This window comes from Prosopis cineraria, unplaced genomic scaffold, assembly GCF_029017545.1.
Source record: "Prosopis cineraria cultivar Desert tree isolate PC_DT_omini unplaced genomic scaffold, ASM2901754v1 PC1, whole genome shotgun sequence".
In the NCBI taxonomy this organism is placed as follows: Eukaryota; Viridiplantae; Streptophyta; class Magnoliopsida; order Fabales; family Fabaceae; genus Prosopis; species Prosopis cineraria.
In genome coordinates, this window is record NW_026555332.1 from 23,584,760 (window position 1) to 23,607,795 (window position 23,036).

The 23,036-nt window shown below is 34.5% G+C and overlaps 1 protein-coding gene across 4 annotated transcripts; it reads left to right on the forward strand.

Moving 5' to 3' along the window:
- Positions 1 to 11,230: 11,230 nt before the first annotated feature.
- LOC129317674 (replication factor C subunit 2-like) lies at positions 11,231 to 21,426 on the forward strand. Of its 4 annotated transcripts, none has more exons than XM_054962042.1 (13): positions 11,231 to 11,568; positions 11,962 to 12,051; positions 12,133 to 12,211; positions 12,382 to 12,461; positions 12,912 to 13,034; positions 18,496 to 18,565; positions 18,649 to 18,722; positions 18,866 to 18,986; positions 19,117 to 19,179; positions 19,837 to 19,896; positions 20,470 to 20,595; positions 20,720 to 20,778; positions 20,960 to 21,426. In XM_054962042.1, exons 2-13 carry the CDS (start codon positions 12,008 to 12,010, stop codon positions 21,066 to 21,068), a joined length of 1,008 nt encoding a protein of 335 aa, XP_054818017.1. In that variant the 5' UTR covers positions 11,231 to 11,568; positions 11,962 to 12,007; the 3' UTR covers positions 21,069 to 21,426. The 4 variants fall into 4 exon arrangements, with proteins under 4 accessions (XP_054818017.1, XP_054818010.1, XP_054818003.1 ...); XM_054962035.1 differs by having other exon boundaries at positions 11,233 to 11,568; positions 11,978 to 12,051; positions 20,695 to 20,778; XM_054962028.1 differs by having other exon boundaries at positions 11,235 to 11,568; positions 20,695 to 20,778.
- Positions 21,427 to 23,036: the final 1,610 nt, after the last annotated feature.

Sequence of the window (23,036 nt, forward strand, 5' to 3'; positions counted from 1 at the left end):
AAAACACAACTCAAACATGCATGCAATCTCCTATGACAACTCATTTACACCTTAACCACAAAAGATTCAATTCATTACACAATACTTTGAGTTCACACAACTTCAACAACTCTAAGCTATTCCAAACTCTTTTCCCTTGCCCTGATTACGGCTTTGTCCTATAAAATATAACCACGGGAGTGAGATAAAAATCTTAGCAACAAAATAACTTATTCCTATTAACTACCACATGCAATTACATAAAAGTATAACATAATATACCATTAATCATAGCATATAACCTATATTTCATTTTAAAGCACACAACATATGTCAATTCACTCTTTTCCACTTATTTTTTACTTTCCACCACTGTTCCACATATACAGCATATAGCATGATCACTACTGACTGAACCTCCAAATCAGCTTGACACGAAATAATGCCCTCACTGACATTATCATATGCTCTACTACAATCTTTCTAACAATTTAAAATCATTTACTTTAAAAACCTTAGGGATTTCAAGAAAAGATTTCTAGAAATCATTTCACAAATTACTTAAATCATAAAACATTACACACAACAAAAAAAATTTACAAGGGTACATCCAAATCCAAGAGAACATGTGCGTTTCAATAAAATTAAGTCAAATTTGGGACTGTGCACCGAGGCTCATGCCACATGTGTTGTGGCATATGGCATAGAGACCATGGCATGACACTCTATGCCATGCGTTGTGGCATGCTGATACATGCGCCACGGTGCACACACTTGATTTTGCTATCATTTTACAGATTTCTAATGTGAACTTTAGATGTGCACCATTTTCGCATTTAATGTCCGATTGAGGTAATTCAAGTGCCCACATGAAGCTTATTTCGAAATCTAACTAATAACACCGGTTTCATTTCAATCTGGTATTTCTTTCAAAAATTGGACACTCAAGTGCATTTTGACCATTTTACACCAAAATTTGCCACTCGAGCATCTCAATTTGAAACCAAATATGATTAGCCATTTTGAGGCCTTGACCATATCCCAATAGATAATACACACCTAATTGACCATACACAGGCACACCCGATTGACCATACACAGGCACAATATAACAACAGGCACACATTTGGCCTGTAAACCACCCATAACATACAACTTGGGCAATTTCACATTTTTTCTTTCAAATCTCATACAAGGCCATATATCCACATACACTTCACACATTTATCATATCTTCACACAATACACCCCATCCACTAACCTATACTAATTGTTTCATCACATTCACCTATATACATAGGGCTAGGGATCCAAAACCAACAAACACAATATTCAACATATTATACACATGTTTTTAATCCTAAGGAAACTGATACACATTCTTAACTAATGGCACAAAAATTCATTACACCGAATCCTTACAAAGACTTAAATGAGAGATCTCAACTTAGCCAATATCTTTCTCCTTTGAACTACTAGTGCCAGAACCTGAAAAATATGAATAACCACGGGTGAGATAAAAATCTTAGTAATCGATATAGTTCATTTAATGTCTATTATCATAAATAACCATGCCAAAGTAACAAAACTAAAGTAATATCAAATACATAGAAAATTATGAAGAAATTTTATCTTTTCAAAAGAATTCTACTCAAATATACACTAGCATGATCTTCTAGCTGCCGAACTTCCAATGTTTCCAAACACAAAACCATAGGCTGTCCTGGATCAACCACTTGTTGACTTGAGCACACTTTCAATGGTAGAAACATTCAGCCAAAAGTAATCTAACCCACCTACGGACTATGGTTTCCCTCTTCACACAACTGTGATAGAGGCATCGTTGACTTTTACCCGCACCCTCACGGGCACTAGGGAGTTGCTAGACTACCCAGATATCCCATGGTAACAGTCCCATAATATGCTATACTGGATTACCCATGGTAACAACTCGTATAATGCTACACCGGATGTCCCATGGTGCCAGCCCAATCATATAGATTTTTCACTCATATCTCTACTCACATGTATCCCTACACATCCTGGGTGAACTTCCACCCCCTATGATCATGCTCTTTTTACAATTTTCACTGCTTATGCACATTTCCACATCACCTACTTTTATATATAACATTTATATATATATCAATTGAAACCAATAACCTTTCAAATTTCATTCACAAATTGATTTTCATGCTAAAACCGTTTATAATGTCAAGTTATGCATGAAACCTATAAAACAACAAATTTCTCATTTTGTATTTACTTCTACATAATTATAATAGTTAATAAACATAATAAACTATATGGTTACCTCAACCCTTTTGTCCAATAGAAAGGGTTACCCGTGTAATTTCCTTATTTGAATCTCTCTTCGCTCATTTACATGTCACACACTAGAATTTACACAAAATTGGCATCCAAAGTCAATTTCACTGTTGACAAAAAAGTGCCAGTTATCACAATTAAATACCTAATCGATATCATTTCCACAATTTACACTCAATCACACGTATCACAACTAATTACCCATCATTACAAGCTTTAACCTTTACCTAGCCAAATTTCTCTCACTACACTCTCTCTAAATTAGGTCAAATTGTGCCTACAACTTCAAAGCTTTATCGTTTTGACTTAAACCAGTCACAAAGTACTAGTTTAGTTCTAGAGAACCTTTCTATGACTATAAGGTAAGAAATCAACTCCTTAAAACTCCTGAATTCAATTTTTATTTAAGGCAATACAAGACTTACCCAATAAGTAACAGGTCAAAAACGTCGCTCTTGCTCTCGAAAACTAAAGCCCTAGCAGAACGCCTTCTCTTCTCCACGTATGAACTCTTTTCTCTTGTTCTTCCCTTTTGTTTCACGAGCTAGACATGTCCCAATTAATCTAATTTTGCACCAGGTGCCGTGGCGTACCCATCCTTTGTCGCGATGCATGGCATAGTAAAGGAAATCCTCACTATGCTCACATACTTTACTTCAAGATTCCACTCTTCTACTCATATCTGTTCATATAACATCCTAATGAGTCAAATTAACATTTCACTATCCAGAACCCTAATCCCACATTAAATCACTAGTTCAATCCGTAATCAATTATTAACATAGGATTAGAAATTTAAAATGCTACACTATAGGCTTACCTTAGACCAATATACACTCTCATTAGCCTTGAGCTCAATTTTAGTGGTAGAATCACTCAATCAAAGGTGTTTTATCTCACTTTCAGACTATAGCTTCCCCCAGTATACACAATGGGGTGTCATTAACTCCAACACCATATCACATAAATACTAAGAACTTCAAATCTCTAATACTGCACCTCAATAGGCACTAAGGAGATAATCTCTAATACCACACCTCGAAAGGCACTAAGGAAATACAAATCCTCCAATACCACACCCCATTGGGCATTAATAAGAGTATGCCATATGGTCTTATCACCATACTCCTCGCTTGTAATATTTGGCAACTTAAATCTTTAATTACACATTTATACATTCATTATACACAATAGTAATCATACTACTATCAAGTGAGGCTACTCTTTCCTTACTTCCTTTCCCAGCCTTATCATGCTCTCTTCACCTGTGTATAAAGGTAATATAGTGTATACATCATAGTAACTCAAATATAACTTAAACACTAGTTAGTAAGCAAAATCATAATCAAGAAATAAAGCAACATTCTTTAATAAAATAGTATAATATAATATGCAAGCAATCACAAGTCATTGTACACAATCCATGCTATGCTCATGCACTTCTAGTTCCCTTTAACGAAGCAAGCCCTACGCCTAAACCAGGACTTTTAGCCTTATATGAAACAGGGCCCACCAAACCTTTATCTCAATTTGGGAATCATCAATGCATATGGGTGGTTTCTTGAGTCCCACTTATCAAACCATTCTCAATACTTGGATTGTCAAGACTTCCTAGCCTTGTATAGAGTCAGGCCATAACCCCTTACCTTAGTTTAGGGTATATTCACAGATGCAAATGCTTGTATTTATGTATGTGTCTCTTTACATACATTTCAAACATTACTCAAAGACCCACATGTTGGATAATGAGGCACAATGAAAGATTAAAATTTTAAATACTTTATCCTGATATGGACTGAACGAAATCGTTTAAGTCAAAGTGAGAAGAATAGTTACCTTTTTTTCTTTTTTTTTTTGTGCTTCATGTGCATTCTCTTTCAAGAGTTTGAATCTCAAGAGTTGACAACATAGATCTACTCTCTCTACTAGTATCCACACAAATAGCTCTCTAACTCAAACAGCGTGCTAGCGCTCCCAGTGTCCGTTCTTCTTTAAACATTGGTTTTTCCTTCTCTAGGGTGTTTCGTGGCTCTTAAAGTGTTTGGCCGTTAGAACTTTTCTAACTCTCTTATTTTACATGTCCCCTTATATCTATTATATATAGATTAGGATTTTTGCCTTCCTCTTGAAGAGCCAACCAAAATTTAGATTAAATTTATCTCATAAATAAAATCTATAATATCATATCTCATTTAAATTCATCTTATAAATTCAAACTATAAAATTGATATGATATTCTTTCATATCATGTTAGTTATTAAATTTAATCTATCATATAAAATTAAATTTAAAACTAACACAATATAATATAATATAATATATCACATATACATATCATTAGTAAAATCTATCACTAGTAAAATCTAAAAAACAAGAAAAATATGCTTGTATAGTATTAGAAAAGAAACAATTAATAGATGTAGAAATTAACAAATTACCTTTTAAAGATAAAGTAACAAAAATATATATTGTAGGAGTACAATTATTAGTAAAAGCTTATTTTCAAGAAGGAAAAAATACACCAATAGAATTATTAATAACAGATAGAAGAATAATAAGTAGTGTAGAAGATAATATTTTAGGAATATTAACAGGAAATTTAATATATCAAAAATTAAAATTTACAATAAATATTAATTTTTGTATATCAAGAGCAAACGAACATATGAATAAAAAAACTATTAGTTTATCATAAATTAGAAAGAATAAATTATTACCAAGGTCAAGAATGATAAGTACAAACTGCAATCATAGGATTAGTATTTACAAATAAACATAAGATTTATAAAAGAAATAAAGGAAAATTAAAAATAGATAAATATTTTATACTAGTATTATAAGAAATTCCTTTAGATCCTACAAATATTACAATACCAAAGCAACTTCAGATAGAATTAGATAAAACAATACAATATTATGAAAATAATCCACAAAGAATACTAACTAATGATAATTTAGGACAAAGATCATTAAGAATTAATACGTCAACATTAAACATAAATATTAATCAATCTAGAAGAAGTTAACATTAGAAGAAAGACCTAGGACTAGTAGAGGAACCTCTAGAAGAGAATTATCAAGATCACAAAGTATGAGAACACCACAAAACTATTTAGCTGAAATTCCAATAACCTCTAATTTAGCCTCTTTAAGACCTGAAACTCCCAAAATAGATGTAACAAATAATAATTATATATTAATAGAAGTTAAGAAAGAAGCTAAATAGAGAGAAATAATAGCCCTAGTTGACCCAGAAATAGAAAAAAGTACTATACAATTAGAATTAACAGATGATAATTTACAAACAACAGATGAAGGAAATAAAACGTCTATAATGATTAGAATAAATAAAGAGATGTAATAAATATAATATTATGAGTAGAAGAAAATAATAATAATTAATGAAAAATAATATTAGAAAAATATTTTTTAAACCAGGTAAAACTCATAGAATACAAAAAGATAGAATTATGATAAATATAAATTATTAAACAATAATAATCCAAAAAATAAGATTGATATAGATGATAAAATTATATTATACTCTTATAAAATTTTATTATCAAAAGTATAGATCAAGAAAATATTATGCTTTAATAGATACACGAGCAAATATTTCAGTAGCAAAATCTAATGTATTAAGTTATGGAAAAAGAAAAATAAAATATTTAGAATGTAAAGAGTAGGAAAAGAAATAAATATTATAGAATTAGAAGCTAAAAATATCCTAGTATAAATAGGAGAATATGAATTAAAAATAAAAAAAATAAATCAATATAATGTTCATGTGATGTGATTTTAGGAATAGATTTATAGAATAATATTATCCTTTACATATGTTTCAAAAAGCCTTAGTATTTACAACGCCTTGTAATCATGAAGCATGGAGAATAAAAAAAACAAAACCTTATAGTAGAAAAGATGAAAAGTTTCAGAAGAAAAAAAAGAAGAAAATGAAATTCAATTTTTACCAAATAAAAAACCCTTACATTCAAATTAAGTAATAAATACAATAAATATGCTAGAGACTACAGAAATTATAGAAAACAAAACAATTAAATAGAGATTATTAGATAATTATAGTGAAAATTCTTTAATTCATTAGGATAAATCTAAACCTTTAGCTAAAATAGAATTAAGAGATTATAATAAAGAAATAAATTGTAAACCTTATCTATGAACAGAAAATGATAAAAAAGAATTTATAATGCATATAAATGAGATGAAACTATATGATTTAATTAGAGAAAGTAGATCAAAATTTTTATTACTAGCCATGATAGTAATCAAATATAGTGAAAAAAAAAAGAAAAAATCTAGATTAGTAATAAATTATAAAAAGTTAAATAAATTAGCAATAAGAAATAGATATTCAATCCCAAAAATAGATTTATTATTTAACTTAATAAGAGATAAAAAGATATTCAATAAGTTTGACTGTAAATCAGGATTTTTCAAATAAAATTAAAAGAAAAAAGTAAAAAATATATTGCCTTTAGTACTTCTAAAGGTTTGTATGAATAGAATGTATTACCTATGAGATTTTATAATAATCCAAGTATATTTCAAGAATATGTGACAAAATTATTATTACCTATAAAAGATTTTACTGTAATATATATAAATAATATTTTGATATTTTAAAAAAATGAAAAGGAACATGAAGAACACTTAGAAAAATTTATAACATTAATAGAAGAAAAAGGTTTAAATATATCACCTAAAAAAGTAAAATTAAGAAAATATAGAATTAAATTTTTAGGACAATATATAACAAGTATTGGGATAGAACTACAAGACCATATAAGTAAAAAAATCTTAGAATTTCCTGAAATAAAAAATAGAAAGAATTACAATCATTTTTAGAATTAGTAAATCAAACTAGGAATTATATTCCTAATTTATCAAAATTAACTGCTAAAGTGAGTAAATTAACAGGAGAAAAATAATATCAAAATGGGATAAAGAATTAGAAAAAATAATAGATCAAATAAAATATTTATGTCAAAATTTACCTAAATTAACTATTCCAACTAATAATGATGTAATTTAGATAATACATACTGATGCTTCAAAAAACTATTAGGGTGCAGCCTTGTATCATAAAAATGAAGAGCAAAAAGAATTAATAACTAGATATGCTGGTGAAAAATTTAATGAATCTCAAACTAAATATTATTCTAATTGAAAAGAATTTTTGGCAATAGTAAAAGCTATAGAAAAATTTGAATTATTTATAGCTAATACTTGATTTATTATAAAAACTAATAATACTCAAGTAAATCACTAGCTAGATAAAGGAATAAGGACAAATAAATTAAGTAAAAAATGTTAATTAAATGGCAAGGTGATATGTCATACTATGATTATGAAATTGAATATATAAAAGGAAAAAATAATTTAATTGCTTGTTATTTGAGCAAATGGAGCCAAATAGCGGACAAACCAGTATGAGGACAAGTAATAGTGGAGGTTCTCCTAAAGAATTAACTCCACTAAAACAAGTAATAAGGAAGGTTAATATTCTTGAGATGAATATGACCCTTCTGGCAAGTCAAGTAAGTACAAATATCCAGAATTTATCTAGGTCAATATCTCAACTCTCTTCAAAGTTGAATAAATTGACAAGTAAGGTGGATTCTATGAAGGAACAATCAAAAAGACCAGTAGCTGATGTTTCAACTCAAACATCTAAAATCCAATAGTATCAATCTCACAGCCCAACTACTAGACAAGGCCCAATAACTCCTTTCACAGAAATAGTAAAGGAAGCCTAGAAAATTCAACCTTAAATAGAAGTTCAAACACCTCAAAATAGTCCATCAACTTCTACCTTTTTCTAAGGGAAGTTCTCCAGTATTATCAACATTTAAAACGCTTAATCAGTATAATTTCCTTAAACTCCTTATATATAAGATCAATCATTTTCTACTTCCAAAATCCAATAATATTAAGTATGTCTCCCATTATTCCTTCAACAAAGTATTTATCTAGGAACCTCTCCAAAACTTGTAAAAACTTTATATAGTTATGGCCTCCTACACTCATTATATCCTTCCAGTGATATTCAGAAATATTTCAACTTCCAAAATCTATCCAAGAAGCTGCAAAACATTATTTTGAAATTATAACCCAATGCCAAGTATATATCAGATATTACTCTACAATAACTGAAATAACTCTAAAAAAATTTTACCTTCCAATTAGTTTAATTAAATCTGGGACTACAAAGAAATCTTTTGAATGTGAAGAAGAAGAGAAAGAAGATATAGAAGATGATGAAGACTTCTAGTACAAAGTTTCTACAATAAGAGTTCAAGAATTTTATATTATTTTCCAAGAAATGAACAGGACTATGACTACCGATGAAGCCCAATGGACATACTTTACTGGACCAACAACATTTATATACTTAGTTAGAAAAAATAGTAGGATGGCTAGGAACTTTAATCAATGGTATGAAAGAATAAAAAGTAATTAAATGGAAAATCCATAAAACACCAAAAAGAAAATTTGTCAAGTATTATTTGAATATGTAAATCACAAATGTAAATACTGTGATGAAAGAAGAATCTCATAAAGAGACTATGAAGATCCCACCATTAATTTAAACATTTTGGAATGATCTATCGACAAGAGTAGCTGGTGGCAGACAAGATAAAAAGTAGTCAAAAGTAGCAGCTAGTGGTAGACAGGATAAAAAGTAGACAAAGTCTAGTGAAAGATAGGAATGATAGGAAAAAAGAAAAAAGTTATTTTATCTTTTGTAATTAATCAAAAGTAAGTTTGTCCTTTATACTCATTTTAAGATTAAAAGTAACTTAAGTTAAGCTTGTAACCAGAGTTGGAATACCAACTCTATATAAAGCCTTGTAATCTTAGAGGCAACACACATCTCACCAATGCCTCAAATTCTCTCTTGTAACTGAGTTCAAAATTCTCTGATATCTTCTTCCTTATTATCAATAAAATTATCTTTCAATTATTTTTGTCTTTGCAAGTATTGAAGATTAATTCAGGTATGGTTGAGTAATTTCTTTTTAGAGATTAATGAGAGATTATTATCTAATCCCTAACATAGTGATAATTCTGTAATGATCCTATAAAGGGTTGCTGGTTATATGTTATCATAGTTACACCTTTTATAGGAAATGAAGGAAGGCTGTGCTATGACAATCTGAAGGGGAAAGGCATGTGCCAGATTACAATTTTGACCTGATAATTCTCTATATGAAAGAGGACAACGATCCTTTCATGACTTGGATCATTCATGGTTAAGCCCTGTGATAGCATATAGCCAACTAGTTTAGTTATGGTATCAGAGTTACTATAGTTATAAGTCCTTGCCCTTAAAGAGGCATCCAGATCAATGGGGAGTTTTCATGGATACCATACCGTGAGAACTCATACCATAACGTCGGTAGACCCCCAAAGGGGTGTAACAGTGGAAGGTCCTTTAGAGATACCTTTTGCGTATGTTGCCTCTCAATAACTACACCCTTACGGACCTTACCCGTGAGCCATCCTGGGGATAAGAGCCAGTACTTTATCACAGCCTCATACCGTGAGAACTCCTCGTGGATCTGGATGCCTCTTAAATGGTGAAGACTTATAACTAGTTAGCTAAGGTAGATATGCATATTTTGAAAAAAAATTACAGTTTTGCCCCCATTTTGGCCAATTATTTCCTGTTTTGTCCTTACGCTTCCTTGTGGCATAAAATGCAATTTTCACTTGTGAATTGAGCTCAATCAATGCTTATTTTTAAAAAAGTTTTTAGTAGGATCTTAACTTTCATTTTTCTTTCCAATGACCTTCTATCTTTTTTACTTAATTAAGTCTTTTCTTTGTTATATGAAGTCATAGGATTAAGGGTTCCTTATTGAGTATTATAATTGTATAATATATTCTAGTAATTTCAAAGTGGACATTACAACACAAGTTCCAATAGTAGTTAATCTACAATTACAATCATTAAATATTATCAATGACTAATCATCATTAATTAACTATTAATCACAATTAAAGCCTACAACCCCATTAATGGCATTGAATATAAATAACATTATTCTTGACTTCCATTAACTTATCATATTGCCCTTGGGTATAATATTTCGATATTATTTGAGATATATTGGAGTATTTTGAAAGTTAAACTCTTATTTAGGAAACTTCTATGAACAATGATAACTTTTATTTACTAAGTTGAATTATTTATATCATAATAATATCTTTTTTATTATGGTAATCGGGTTAAAGTTTGATTTTATATATGTTTAAAGAAAATCATTTTCTACTAGGATGATATTTTTAAACTAATTGGTTTCATTCTTTTCTATTATGGGAATGATTTTATGAGATTATTTCATTTTTAATTACCATAGTAGAACTAAGTTTTTTATGGATTATAACGTAGGGTGTTATATGGATAATCAATTTATAAAATTTTTTAATATTAAATTTAAATCATTAATATTAAATCTAAAACGTACAGTTTAATGACAAAATTAATTATAATTTTTTATAATTTTTTTCCTTTAATAAATATAAAATAAAAATATTAAATTTCTAGGGGCCTGTTTGCCAACCTATTTTTAAAACAATTTTTTATTTTTAAAATAAAAAAATAAAAAAATTTATTTGGTAATGTATTTTCAAAAAGTATTTTAAAAAACAAAAATAAAATAAAATATTATTTTGAAGAATAGAAAAATAAAAACAACTTTCAAATATTTCAAAATTATTATTCTGTAGAGTAAGAAAGAATAAAAAAAATATCTATTTTTATTATTTTTTATTCTTAAAATATATTTTATAAAATATTAATTTTTAAAATAATAAAATAAAAACAATTCCAAACCATTCTTAAATTTTCTCTCGCTGCGGTGAGAAGTTCGCTTGGAGATGGTTTGAACTTTGAGGTTTGAACTGGAACAATTTTATGGCCGAAAATACAAAAACTATGACATTTTTCGCGCGCGCATGGATATGTAAATAAAATCTTGGCTCTGCGCTGTGCGAAGTCCGAACTGCGAACTCGAAGAAACTCAGACCAGAAAGCAGAAACCCTCGGGTCCTCGAGGACCTCGACGCCTTCTCCTTCTCTTATCCTCTCTGCCTACTATCTCGGCCTCTGCAGCTCTGCCCTCTGATTCTCTTCTCTTTGTCACCTCCTTCTCTCTAATCTGCATCTCGATCCTCTCCGCCTTCTCGCGATCCGCGGCCCTTCGTGTCCCCCGTCGCCCTTCGCAATCGGAGAAGGTTCGTCTTCGTCGCCTCCCTTGTTTTATTTTTCGTTTTTCTCTGTCTTCCCTTCGCAATTATGTTGAGCCATGATTATGATGATGTGAAGTACATCTCGGATAAGACTTTGCTTTAATAGGCCTCCTCACGTTTTTATCATAAATTTTAAAGGGTGCAAGGTTGTCTTCTTGCTTGCTTGCTCTCGCTAATTTCTTCATACGGAAGTGAGAGGGGGAAGTAAATTTGCAATTTTCTTAGAAGGGCTTTTACTTGAAATCATCTTTTTTGTACATTGCTGCTGTTCTTATTCGTTTCCTTTTGTGTGTGTCTTTGTATTCTGTAACCATAAGCTGACAATACTTGGTTAATAATAGTCTTCAATAGAAAATTCATATTTGCGTATCACTTTAGACCCCAGTCATAGCAGAAAGGAGAAATCTTGAAGTGGAAGCAAGAGATGGCGCCAATCGTTCAGAGCTCCCAACCATGGGTGGAGAAATAGTACGAATTTATTCTTTTCCTTCCTTATGTAATCAATACTCTACTTTATTTTGCTTAGATTTATCTCTACTATGACCCCAGTCGGCCAAAGCAAGTTAAAGATGTAGCCCACCAGCATGAAGTGGTTCGAGTACTCACAAGCACTCTCGAAACTGGAAGTGTAATTACTTATTCCCCTTTTAGTCGCATTTCTCTGAGTCAATTTTGCTGGCATCAAAATACACTTTTATCTTGGTTTTTGGTTTATTTCTGCGAGCCTATTTTGCTTGCATGAAAGTCCCTTTTTCTTTTTACTACCCGATGTAATTACTTCAATACTGTATATTACAGTGCCCGCACATGCTCTTCTATGGTCCACCCGGCACTGGAAAGACCACAACTGCACTTGCGATTGCCCATCAGCTTTTCGGGTATTTTTTCGTCTGATAAACGTGAAAGCACATTTTTGGTGTACATATGCATGAATGGAGCATTGAAACTTGGTAATTTTGCCCTTTGAATACATATGGCAAACAGAAGATTTCTCATTATAAAACAAAATTAGTAAGTCAGTTATATCTAGTCATAAAGATATATGGGCTATGGAGAAAGAAACATGCACTTCATTTCATGCACTGCAGCTTATGGCAATAAATTACCTGAAATACTCATGTTTTAAAAAATTGGAAAGAATGAGATAGATTCGTGAGTTTAGAGGAGTATTCATGAGTTTATTTGGTATTCATCAGTAATTAGTGCGCTGTTGCTGTCTCCCTTCACTTAGCCTTGTAAGATGATATGCATAAGTGGGTTCTAGTATCTTTAATTCATCAATCAGCTTAGCTGTCATCTTGACAATTGGCCACCTTTTTATCTTGCAGACCTGAGCTTTACAAGTCTAGGGTGCTGGAACTGAATGCAAGTGATGATCGTGGGATTAATGTTGTGCGGACAAAGATAAAGGATTTTGCTGCCGTGGCTGTTAGTACCAATCAGCGTAAGAGGTATGCCATATTGTAATATCATAGGACCACCACCAATAACAGATATTAAAGAGACCAATAACAGAAAAATGAAGAGAAATCCACCGGTATCCTCTATTACTAATGGAAAATGTAGAGAATGCAATCACTAGTCAGCTTCACACACACTATTTCCTATCTCAAACATCACACAGAAACGGAAAACAAGAAAGAGCCTCCCAAACAACCTGGTTTTCGAGAGACCAGGTCCTCTCCCCAAAGAAGATGCTACTCCCTACCCTCCTGTCACTCCTTGCCCTCCTTTTTAACCCCCTCCACTATCAGGCTTTGTTAATTACTGTATTTTCCCCATTCTGCCCTTGTCTCCCCTGTCCTTGAGTATCTCCTTTGGGCCTCCGTTTGTATACACGCCCCCACTTGTTGGAAAGCCCAACATTCCCTTCCTCTGCAAGCAACACCTTGTCCTCAAGGTGAAAGTGGGGAAATTGTGCCTTAATCAGCTCTGCATCTTCCCATGTGTTCTCATGGTCGGGTAGATCTTTCCATTTAATTAAGATCTACAGCTTTCCATTGCTTGTTTTCCTCACACCCTTGACTTCCTCTGGCTGAATTTGCAACTCCAGCTTCTCAGCAAGGCCCTTAGGGAGGGGCTGAGCAGTGACTGAAGGTTTCAGAGCCCTTTTCAGCTGAGATATGTAGAAGACATTGCGTATTCGAGCTGTTGGAGGTAACTTTAGCCTATATGCCACCTTTCCAATCTTCTCCAAGATTTCATAAGGGCCGTGGAATTGGGGTGACAGCTTCTCATTAGGCTTTTTGGCTAAGGATTTGTACCTATATGGCTTCAGTTTGAGGTAGACAAAATCCCCTTCCTCAAATTGGGGTTCCCTTCGGTGCTTGTCCACTTGATTCTTCATCCTTACTTGAGCTTTTTCTAGCTGTCGCTTGAGCTCATCCAGACTTCCATTTTAAAAGTGTCGGTGGATCCCTTCCATAAAGCGCTTTGAAAGGATTGGTCTTGGTAGCATTGTGATAAGTAGTATTATAACAATATTCAGCCCAAGGTAACATCTTAGCCTACTTTTTGGGGTATTTCCAGCAAAACACCTTGAAGTAAGTCTCTAAAGTTTTGTTGATGACCTCGGTTTTCCTGTCAATCTTAGGGTGATAGGAAGAACTAAACTTGAGTGTGGTTCTAGCCAAACTAAAAAGCTCTTTCCAGAATTGACTTATGAAAACACGGTCTCTATTGGATACAATAGAGATCAGAAACCTATGTAGTTTGATAATCTCCCATACCATTAAATCAGCCACTTCTCTAGCCCCATATGGATGAGATAGGGGAAGGAAGTGCCCATACTTGGTTAAATGATCAACTACCATCAAAATCATGTCAAATCGGCCACTTTTAGGTACAACCCCCCCAAAAAAAAATCCATACTAATATCTTCCCATGACGCTTGGGGAATAGGCAAAGGTTGCAAAGGCCTGGAGGGACTTAGAGCCTCATACTTGTTGCGTTGGCAAACTTCACATCGCCTCACATACTCTTGACTATCTTTCCTCATGCCTTCCCAAAATACCATTGTAGCAAGACGTTTGTAAGTCCTCAGATACCCCGAGTGGCCTCCCACAGGTGAATCATGGAATTCCCTAATCAATGCTGGAATTTTTTGGGAGTTTTAAGGCAGCACCAGCCTTCCTTCGAAATAAAGCATCCCTTGTCTCATAGTATATCCCTTTGGTGCCTTCTTCTCCTCTATTAATTGCTTCATGATCTCACGGAGATGTGCATCTTCTAAAATTCTAGCAACCAGCTGATCAATCCCTTCATACTGCCACATGGACACAGCTCTTAGTTCCATTTCTATATCGTGTCGGGAGAGTGCATCAGCCACATTGTTCTCTCTTCCGAGCTTGTATTGGATTTGGAATTTTGTTACCCACGAGTTTTGTTACCCACTTCTGCTGATCAGGTGCTAAGACTCACTGTTTGAGGAGGCAGTTGAGGGCTTTCTGGTCGTGTTTTTATGGTAAAAGGGTGGCTCGATAGGTAATGTTGCCACTTCTTGACCGCTAACACGATCACCATTAACTCTCAATCATAAACAGAATTTTATTGACTTTTTTCAGATAATTTCTGACTGAAATAAGCTATAGGGCGTCCTTTCTACTTCAGAACAGCCCCTTCTCCTTTTATCGAAGCATCTGCTTCTACTTCAAAAGGCTAGTTGAAATCAGGCATTGCTAAAGCAGTCTGAGTTGTCATGGCTTCCTTGAGATCTTTAAAAGACTTTTGGGCCTATTCATCCCCAATTGAAAGAGTCTTTTTTGAGCAGGTGAGTCAATGGAGCTACTATTTGGCTATATCCATTCACAAACTTGCGATAGTATCTTGTGAGAGCAAGAAACCCCCTCAATGCCCTCAAATTCTTTAGCTCAGGCCACTGTAGCATCGCTATGATTTTTGAGGGATCCGCTTTCACTCCATCAGAAATGATGTGTCCCAAATATTCGATCTGGGTTTGCCCAAACACACATTTCTTTAGATTCACTACTAATTGATGTCGCTCCTGCAGCTCCAAGGTCTTCCTTTGGTGTTCCTGATGAGATTTTCTATCTTTGCTATGCACAAGTATATCATCAAAGAACACAAGTATAAACTTTCGCAAATAATATCTAAAAATATCATTCATAAGAGAGTGAAAAGTAGAAGGTGCATTCATTAATCCAAATGGCATAACCTTGAACTCATAGTGCCCATCGTGAGTGTGGAAAGCCGTTTTGGGTTCATCTCCCTCTAATGCGAATTTGGTGGTAGCCTGACTTGAGGTCCAGCTTGGTGAAAATTGTTGCTCCTCCCAACTCATCCAGTAACTCATCAATGACTGGAATTGAATACTTGTTAGGTACAGTGATGTGATTCAGGGCTTTGTAATCAACACAGAACCTCCAACTACCATCTTTTTTCATTACCAGCAACACTAGGCTTCAGTAGGGACTCGTGTTGGGTTGTATTACCCCTGCCATCAGCATCTCTCGGACTAACTTCTCAATTTCAGCCTTTTAGGCATGTTCGTACCTATATGGATGTGTGTTGGTGGGCTGCGAACCTTCTCTGATGGTTATACAGTGGTTGTGAGTGCGTCTTGGTGGTAATCCCTTAATGGGTTTGCACACAGCAGGGGATTCCTCAAGTATCCTAGCCTCATCACCTTGTTCAATTGGTCGGGCTTCATCGTCTTGCTGCGGCAAGGTTGCTAGCTCAATGATGCACCCTACCCTAGTTTCCTAAATATTCTTTTTTTAATTACTCGAAGTGAAACTTGGGCTTGCAACAGAGAAGGATCTCCCTTGAGACACACCCACTACACACCCACTGCTTTCCCACCTTTATTTTCATATAAAGCTGCCACAAGTTCATACGTGTTTCCCCTAAAGACTCCAACTACTCAACCCCTAACACAAGATCCACTTTACCTAAATTAAATGGATAAAAGGACTATATTATCTTCATTCCTTGTATCTCAATTCCACTGTCGGGCACCTGAGGTTTGAAAACACTTTCTGCCCATCTCCGACTGTGAAAGCATACCTTGTAACGGTTTGGGTCAGAATTCTGAGCTCTTCGACCAATGCCGGAGCCACGAAGTTGATTAACACAGAGACACTTAGTTCGCCGCATGTCTTCCCTCTCAACTTTAGTGTTTGTTGTCCCGTAAGACCCACTACAGATGCCATGGATAATTCCATAGACATGAGCTCCCCTTCTTCACTGGGCTCTCTAGTTTCGGCCTCTGGTCCCTCCTCTTCTGGGCTGGTTTTATCCTCATCCAACACTAGGAGCCTAAATTGTCTGTTTTTGCACTTATGGTTTGGGCCAAACTTCTCCTCACACTTGAAACACAGGCCCAATTCACGCCCCTTGTTTATTTTAGCCTCTGAGAGACGCTTGCATGGCGCCACGCTCCCGCTGTTGCTAATCTAAGACATGTTAGGCCTCGTCTGCTTCCCTGGCGTCGACTTCATCTCTTCGATCGTTTTGCCTAATAGAGCTTTCGTCCCTGTTGAAAAGCCCAGATTCTTGGACGCCTCCACAGTGCTAAACTTTGGAGTCACAGGTTTCAGGTCATTCCATCGGCTCCCATTAAATGTTTTCATTGTCCTACTTCTCTTCTCCTCTAGTGCCTTTTCCTTAATTTTATTTCTATCCTCCACCTGTCCTGCATAGTCCATGAGTTCCTTAAGGCCCTTAGGGTGCATAAGATGTTCATCAACCCTGATGTCTTCATTTAAACCATTTAAGAAGGCCCCCATTAGCATCTCATCGGGTACTATGGCTAAAGGGGCTGATAATAGTTCAAACTTCTCCCTGAATTCAGCCACTGTTGCTTCTTGCTTAAGTTCCAAAAGACGTTGATGTTCCCCCCTTAATTGCCTACAATGAAACCGGTCTCTCACCTCTCTTTTGAACTCTTGCCATAAATGCATAGGGGTGCATGTTTCAAGCCACTGGAGTTAGGCTAAGGCTTTGCCCTTCAGACTCACCATGGTAGCATCTAGCTTTTCTGTTTCTCCAACTCCATTCACGTTAAAGTATTGCTCCACCCTAAAAATCCATCCCAATGGGTCCTCACCGTCAAATAGAGGGAGTTCAAGTCGGCAGTGCTTGAAGCCTTCATTCTGTCCCGTTTCTTCATGGACATTGGTATTGAACCTTGTATCCCTAGTTTCATTCCTTGGTTCATCCTCTGGTGGAGGCGGTGACAGCGGTAGTGGGTTGATAACTTCCAACGTCTTCTTTAATTCTTTCAACTGTCGTATGATGAGCATCGTAGAAGTCTCAACACTGGTAAGTTTCTCTATAGTCTCCCCTCGTTTCCTCTGCATTTCTTCCACAACTCGCTCCAAATGCTCAACTCTTCTATTTGTTCTAGTACCAATCATACCCCTGAGTACTCCGCTTTGGTACTAAAATGGTAGGACCAACACCAATAACAGATATTAAAGAGACCAATAACAGAAAAATGAAGAGAAATCCACCTGTGTCCTTTATTACTAATGGAAAATGTAGAGAATACAATCACTAGTCAGCTTCATACACACTAATTCCTATCTCAAACGTCACACAGAGATAGAAAACAAGAAAGAGCCTCCCAAACAACCTGGTTTTCAAGAGACCAGGTCCTCTCCCCAAAGAAGATTCTACTCCCTACCCTCCTGTCACCCCCCACCCTCCTTTTTACCCCCTTCCACTATCCTGACACTGTCAGGCTTCGTTAATTACTGTATTTTCCCCATTCTGCCCTTGTCTCCCCTGTCCCTAAGTATCTCCTTTGGGCCTCCGTTTGTATGCACGGCCCCACCTGTTGGAAAGCCCCACATAATATCTAGTCCTCTTTTGTGATTGATTCCCTTTATCTGTTTTGTCCGTATGTGTTTTTCTGCCTTCCTCTCATTATTTTGATGTTATCAAATTCAGTGGTTATCGATGCCCGCCATATAAGATTATTATTCTAGATGAGGCAGATTCAATGACCGAAGATGCTCAGGCATGTTTCTTTATATTTAGAATTTCTGACTTTGGTTGTTGTGAAGTTCTTTGTTCTCTCACCTCTTATATTCTTTTGTACAGAATGCTCTGCGTCGTACAATGGAGACTTACTCTAAGGTTACAAGGTTCTTTTTTATATGCAATTACATTAGCAGGTACCTTATCTGTCTTGTTATAACTTACAAATTACCATTCTTAGCATTTTTGCTATCACATATTTATGCTTCTATTCATGTCAATTTTTTGACTGAGAGATGTGCCTTTGGTTTTATAACAGAAAGGTTATAATTTTCTGTAGGATTATAGAACCACTCGCTTCAAGGTGTGCAAAATTCAGATTTAAGCCACTGTCAGAAGAAATCATGAGCAGTCGAATACTGTACATTTGCAAAGAAGAAGGGCTTTATCTTGATTCTGGGGTCAGAAGCAAAGAGATTAGAGCTTGTACAGCAATAGTGTTGTTTATAATATATATATATATATATACTGTGTTTATGGTGGTTTTGTAGACATCTTAGCGAAATGTTTGATTCTTCTTTACCTCTGTAGGCTCTTTCAACCTTTAGTTCCATTTCTCAAGGAGATCTCCGTAGGGCTATTACATACTTGCAGGTGAGATACATTCTTTGATATCATATTTTTGCACTTCAAAGATGTGAGTTATAGTACTTCTAATTTTGTGATTTCAAATGATGGTTGTGTTTTCTGTAATTTTAGTGGGTAAGTAACTTTGTGAATTGAGCTGAAACAACTCGTGAATGTTAGTGTGCGTGTGTTAATGGGCATGATTCCAACTCGTTCTGCTCTATACCACCAAGCAACCTTGCTAATTTCTTTAATATTTAGTTATCTACCAAATAGTTTTCCAAGTTTCATTGATAGTAAGTCTGCTATATGCTGTCTTTCACCTTATGCGTGTAAAGCTAGTCTATGGGAAAAAATTCGGATTCTCTTGTGCACAGTAGTTGATTAAAACTTAGTGGTACTGCAAAGAAGTTTTGCTTTATTTGTTTAGGTACCCTTCATTTGAGAACACCTTAAAATCTTGTTATTTTTTTTTTTAATGACGCAGTCTTTCAAAAAGAAAAGGGATGAGGTTTCTTTTTTTAATTATTCATGCTATAGATTTTAATCTTCACCTTTTCAGCTTTTGGTAGCTTAATCTCTTCTCTGACAACAGCAATGAGCAGAGCTTGGCGCAAGGTGTCAAGCATCTATGCATAGTTACTTTTCCCGTTTGTCATTTGAGCTAACATATTGACATTGCAGTCAGCTGCCCGCTTATTTGGATCTTCAATTTCTTCAAAGGACCTGATTTCTGTCTCTGGGGTAGGTCGTGGTACTAAGTTTCCTTTGTCTTGTTAAGTTTTCAGGAAAGTTAAAATATGGTATGCAATAAAAATTGTCTGTAGTCATTATGATTGGCATAATGTCAGCAGAAACTGGTTATTATGTAGTCAATGATGTTTCTGCTTAATGGTATCTTTCTGACCTAAAAAGGTTGAAGGGTTTGAATTGCAACTGTTGCTTTTATTTGCTCTTTTTTTATTTAAATGATTCCTTCCCTCGCACCCTCCCTCTAAACTGGCTTAAAAATGTCTGTTGCGCATTTTGATATAGAAGTTCACTTCTCAGTAAATAATATATGCTATTTTGTGTTTAAGGCTGAATTTTTTTGTTCAAAGTGGCTTCCTATATGAAATCTTCTGTTCTTGCCACGATACTGACTTATTGACAATTTTTAGAATAATAAACTGATCGTTAATTAAGTCATGTATTTATCCTAGACACCATTTGCGTTTTGAAGTTTTCATTGGGAACACTTGTTTATTTAAATTCGTTATACTTTATTCATTTTCACCTTGTCATTTCCTGACTCTATAAAATCTCTCAATATATAAGGTCATTGCAACAGAGGTTGTGCAGGCTTTTCTTGCAACCTGTAAAAGTTGTAATTTTGATTTAGCAAACAAGGAAGTTAATGATTTCATTGCTGAAGGATATCCAGTCTCTCAGTTACTGATTCAGGTCTGTTTCTCCAGTTTGGCGAATCCTTTTTTGCCAGTAATTGCAGAATCAGTTCTTTTATTAAAGGATACTGCTTTTTCTTTTTCTATTTTAATCCAGTTATTTGAGGCCATTGTTGAAGCAGATGATATATCAGATGAACAGAAGGCAAGAATATCCAAGAAATTGGGTGAAGCTGATAAGGTGCTTTGTGATCCTAATGTTTTGTCTGAAGTTTTGACTATGATATTTTGGATTTCAAAACTGTAGTTTAGCCTGCTCCTAGGTTCGGGCTTCAACACTTTTTAACTGGCTTTTAAAAGCTTAACAAGTTTGCTCAAGGCCTGTGCGGCACATGGCTTATTTATTGCTTGTGGATTTGCAGTGCCTTGTTGATGGTGCTGATGAATATTTGCAGCTTCTTGATGTGGCCAGCAATACAATTCGAGCTTGTTGTAACATGCCAGAGGGATTTTCTTTCGAGGGCTAGATAGGAATGTAAAATTGTCCACATGCAGCTTGTTAAATCTTTCAAGGGCCATTTTTAAAATTCTTGCTGTAGTTAATTTTAACTTAAAAAAGTGAAAAGCAATTGCACTCCAAGTGAGTTTTGAGAAAACTCGAGGGCCATTGAGATTTGATTTCTAACGCTCATCATCGATCTACGATGGGCTTTTTTTTTTTTGTTTTTTTTTTGTTTTTTTAAGGGAGAAAACTCGAGTCTACTGTAATTCGCCCTTTGTAATGGTGGCAAGTTCAGAGTCGTGGGTTTGTGGCTTACAATTGTGTACGTAATCTGCATCTATCATTTCATGCTTTCAAATGGCCAAGGATTTGACTGAATCTTTGAAATTGTGGGTTTTAATTTTATTGTCCATGTGAGGAGCTTGTTGGTGTATGATATGTGAATATATTAGTATTTTTTTTTTAAATTTTGGAGGCATGCTTTGATAAAAGAAAACTTTCAAGATTTGATTCACATAAATTTGTGTGTGACAAGCACAAATTTAAAAAGAGAGTCTATCTTAAAAGATTAGTCTGTTAGGAGAGAAAGTCTTTCGAACTTATAAATCTCACACTATTTGTAAGGCTTTTCGATGTAAGATTCATGACAATATTACTTTGTCAAGAGCCGATGTCCTCGGTAACTTCATTCAACAACAATTTATTTAGCCATTTGCCGGTCAGAATCTTCCGTGGGTAGTTCTTTTTATGACACCAACCTTTCAATAAAAGTATCAATGTAACTAGTACAAGTTTAAAGGGAGAGCTCATTCTAAAATATTAGTTTGTTGGGTGGGAGGGTATTTTAAATTTATAAACTTCACACCACTTGTAAGGTTTTTCGATGTGGGACTCGTGACAATACCACTTCGTTAAGAGCTGATGTCCTTGGCGGTTTTACTCCATAACATTTTACTCGGCCTTCTGTCGCTTAGAATCTTCTATGGGTAGCTCTTTTCATGACATCAGACTCTCAATGAAAACATCAATGTGACAAGCATAAGCTCGGGAGAGCTGATTTCAAAAGGTTAGCTTATTAGGAAGGAGAGCTTTTTAAATTTATAAACTCCATACTACTTGTAAGGCCTTCAACGCGAGACTCGCGACATTTTGCTGATAAAAAAAAGGTCGTGACGATGAGTTGAAGATGCTTTGCCCATGCGTAGCCACCTGTGACGGATTGGGGGTGGGGAGTGCAAATTTTTTGACAAAATTACTTAGTTTTGCCTTATAAAAAATGATAAAATTAATTCTTACCCCTCCCACTGTTATGTCATTTTGTGTTTTGGCCCCCACACTATTGTTTCTGGATCTGTCATTGGTTGCCCCTACTACCCATGACATGATTTTAGAGTTGAAACTTCGCTTATTTTAGTTTTCGGCGTAGTTGTCATTTGAAGCAAAGAATGCATGTGATTATTTCCATCCTTCCATTGTATACCATGGAGTTGGGACTAGCATAATACAGTGTTCTAGTAGAGATGTACCTCCCAAACTAACCCATCTATTCGCAGAAAGTAAGTTGAGATAACATAAATCAGTAATTTTAGTTGTGATCATAAAAAAATATTTTTTATTCTGAAAATTTATTTTCCTTTTCTAAATACAAATTTTAAATCCTCAATAATAGATAAATAAATAAACATTTGTGATTCCTTAACTAAATAAAACATTTATTTTATTTATATGTGAAATAATTTAAAGGATAGTAAGGTTGGATGCTTCTTGAATGAGAATGTCTTTAGCAAGACCAACTAAACAAAAAAAGGCATGCATAATGGGAAAAAATGGATAGCAATAAATTGCTTAAGCTAGAAGTGAAAATATAGGCCAACTAGGATTATATGGCCATATGGATTGGTTCATACAGGTCAAATCATATTGATTGCCCATATGAGTTGGGAAAAAGTAAATTAAGAATGTCAACATAAATCATGTAGATTAGTGGGCTAAATGGT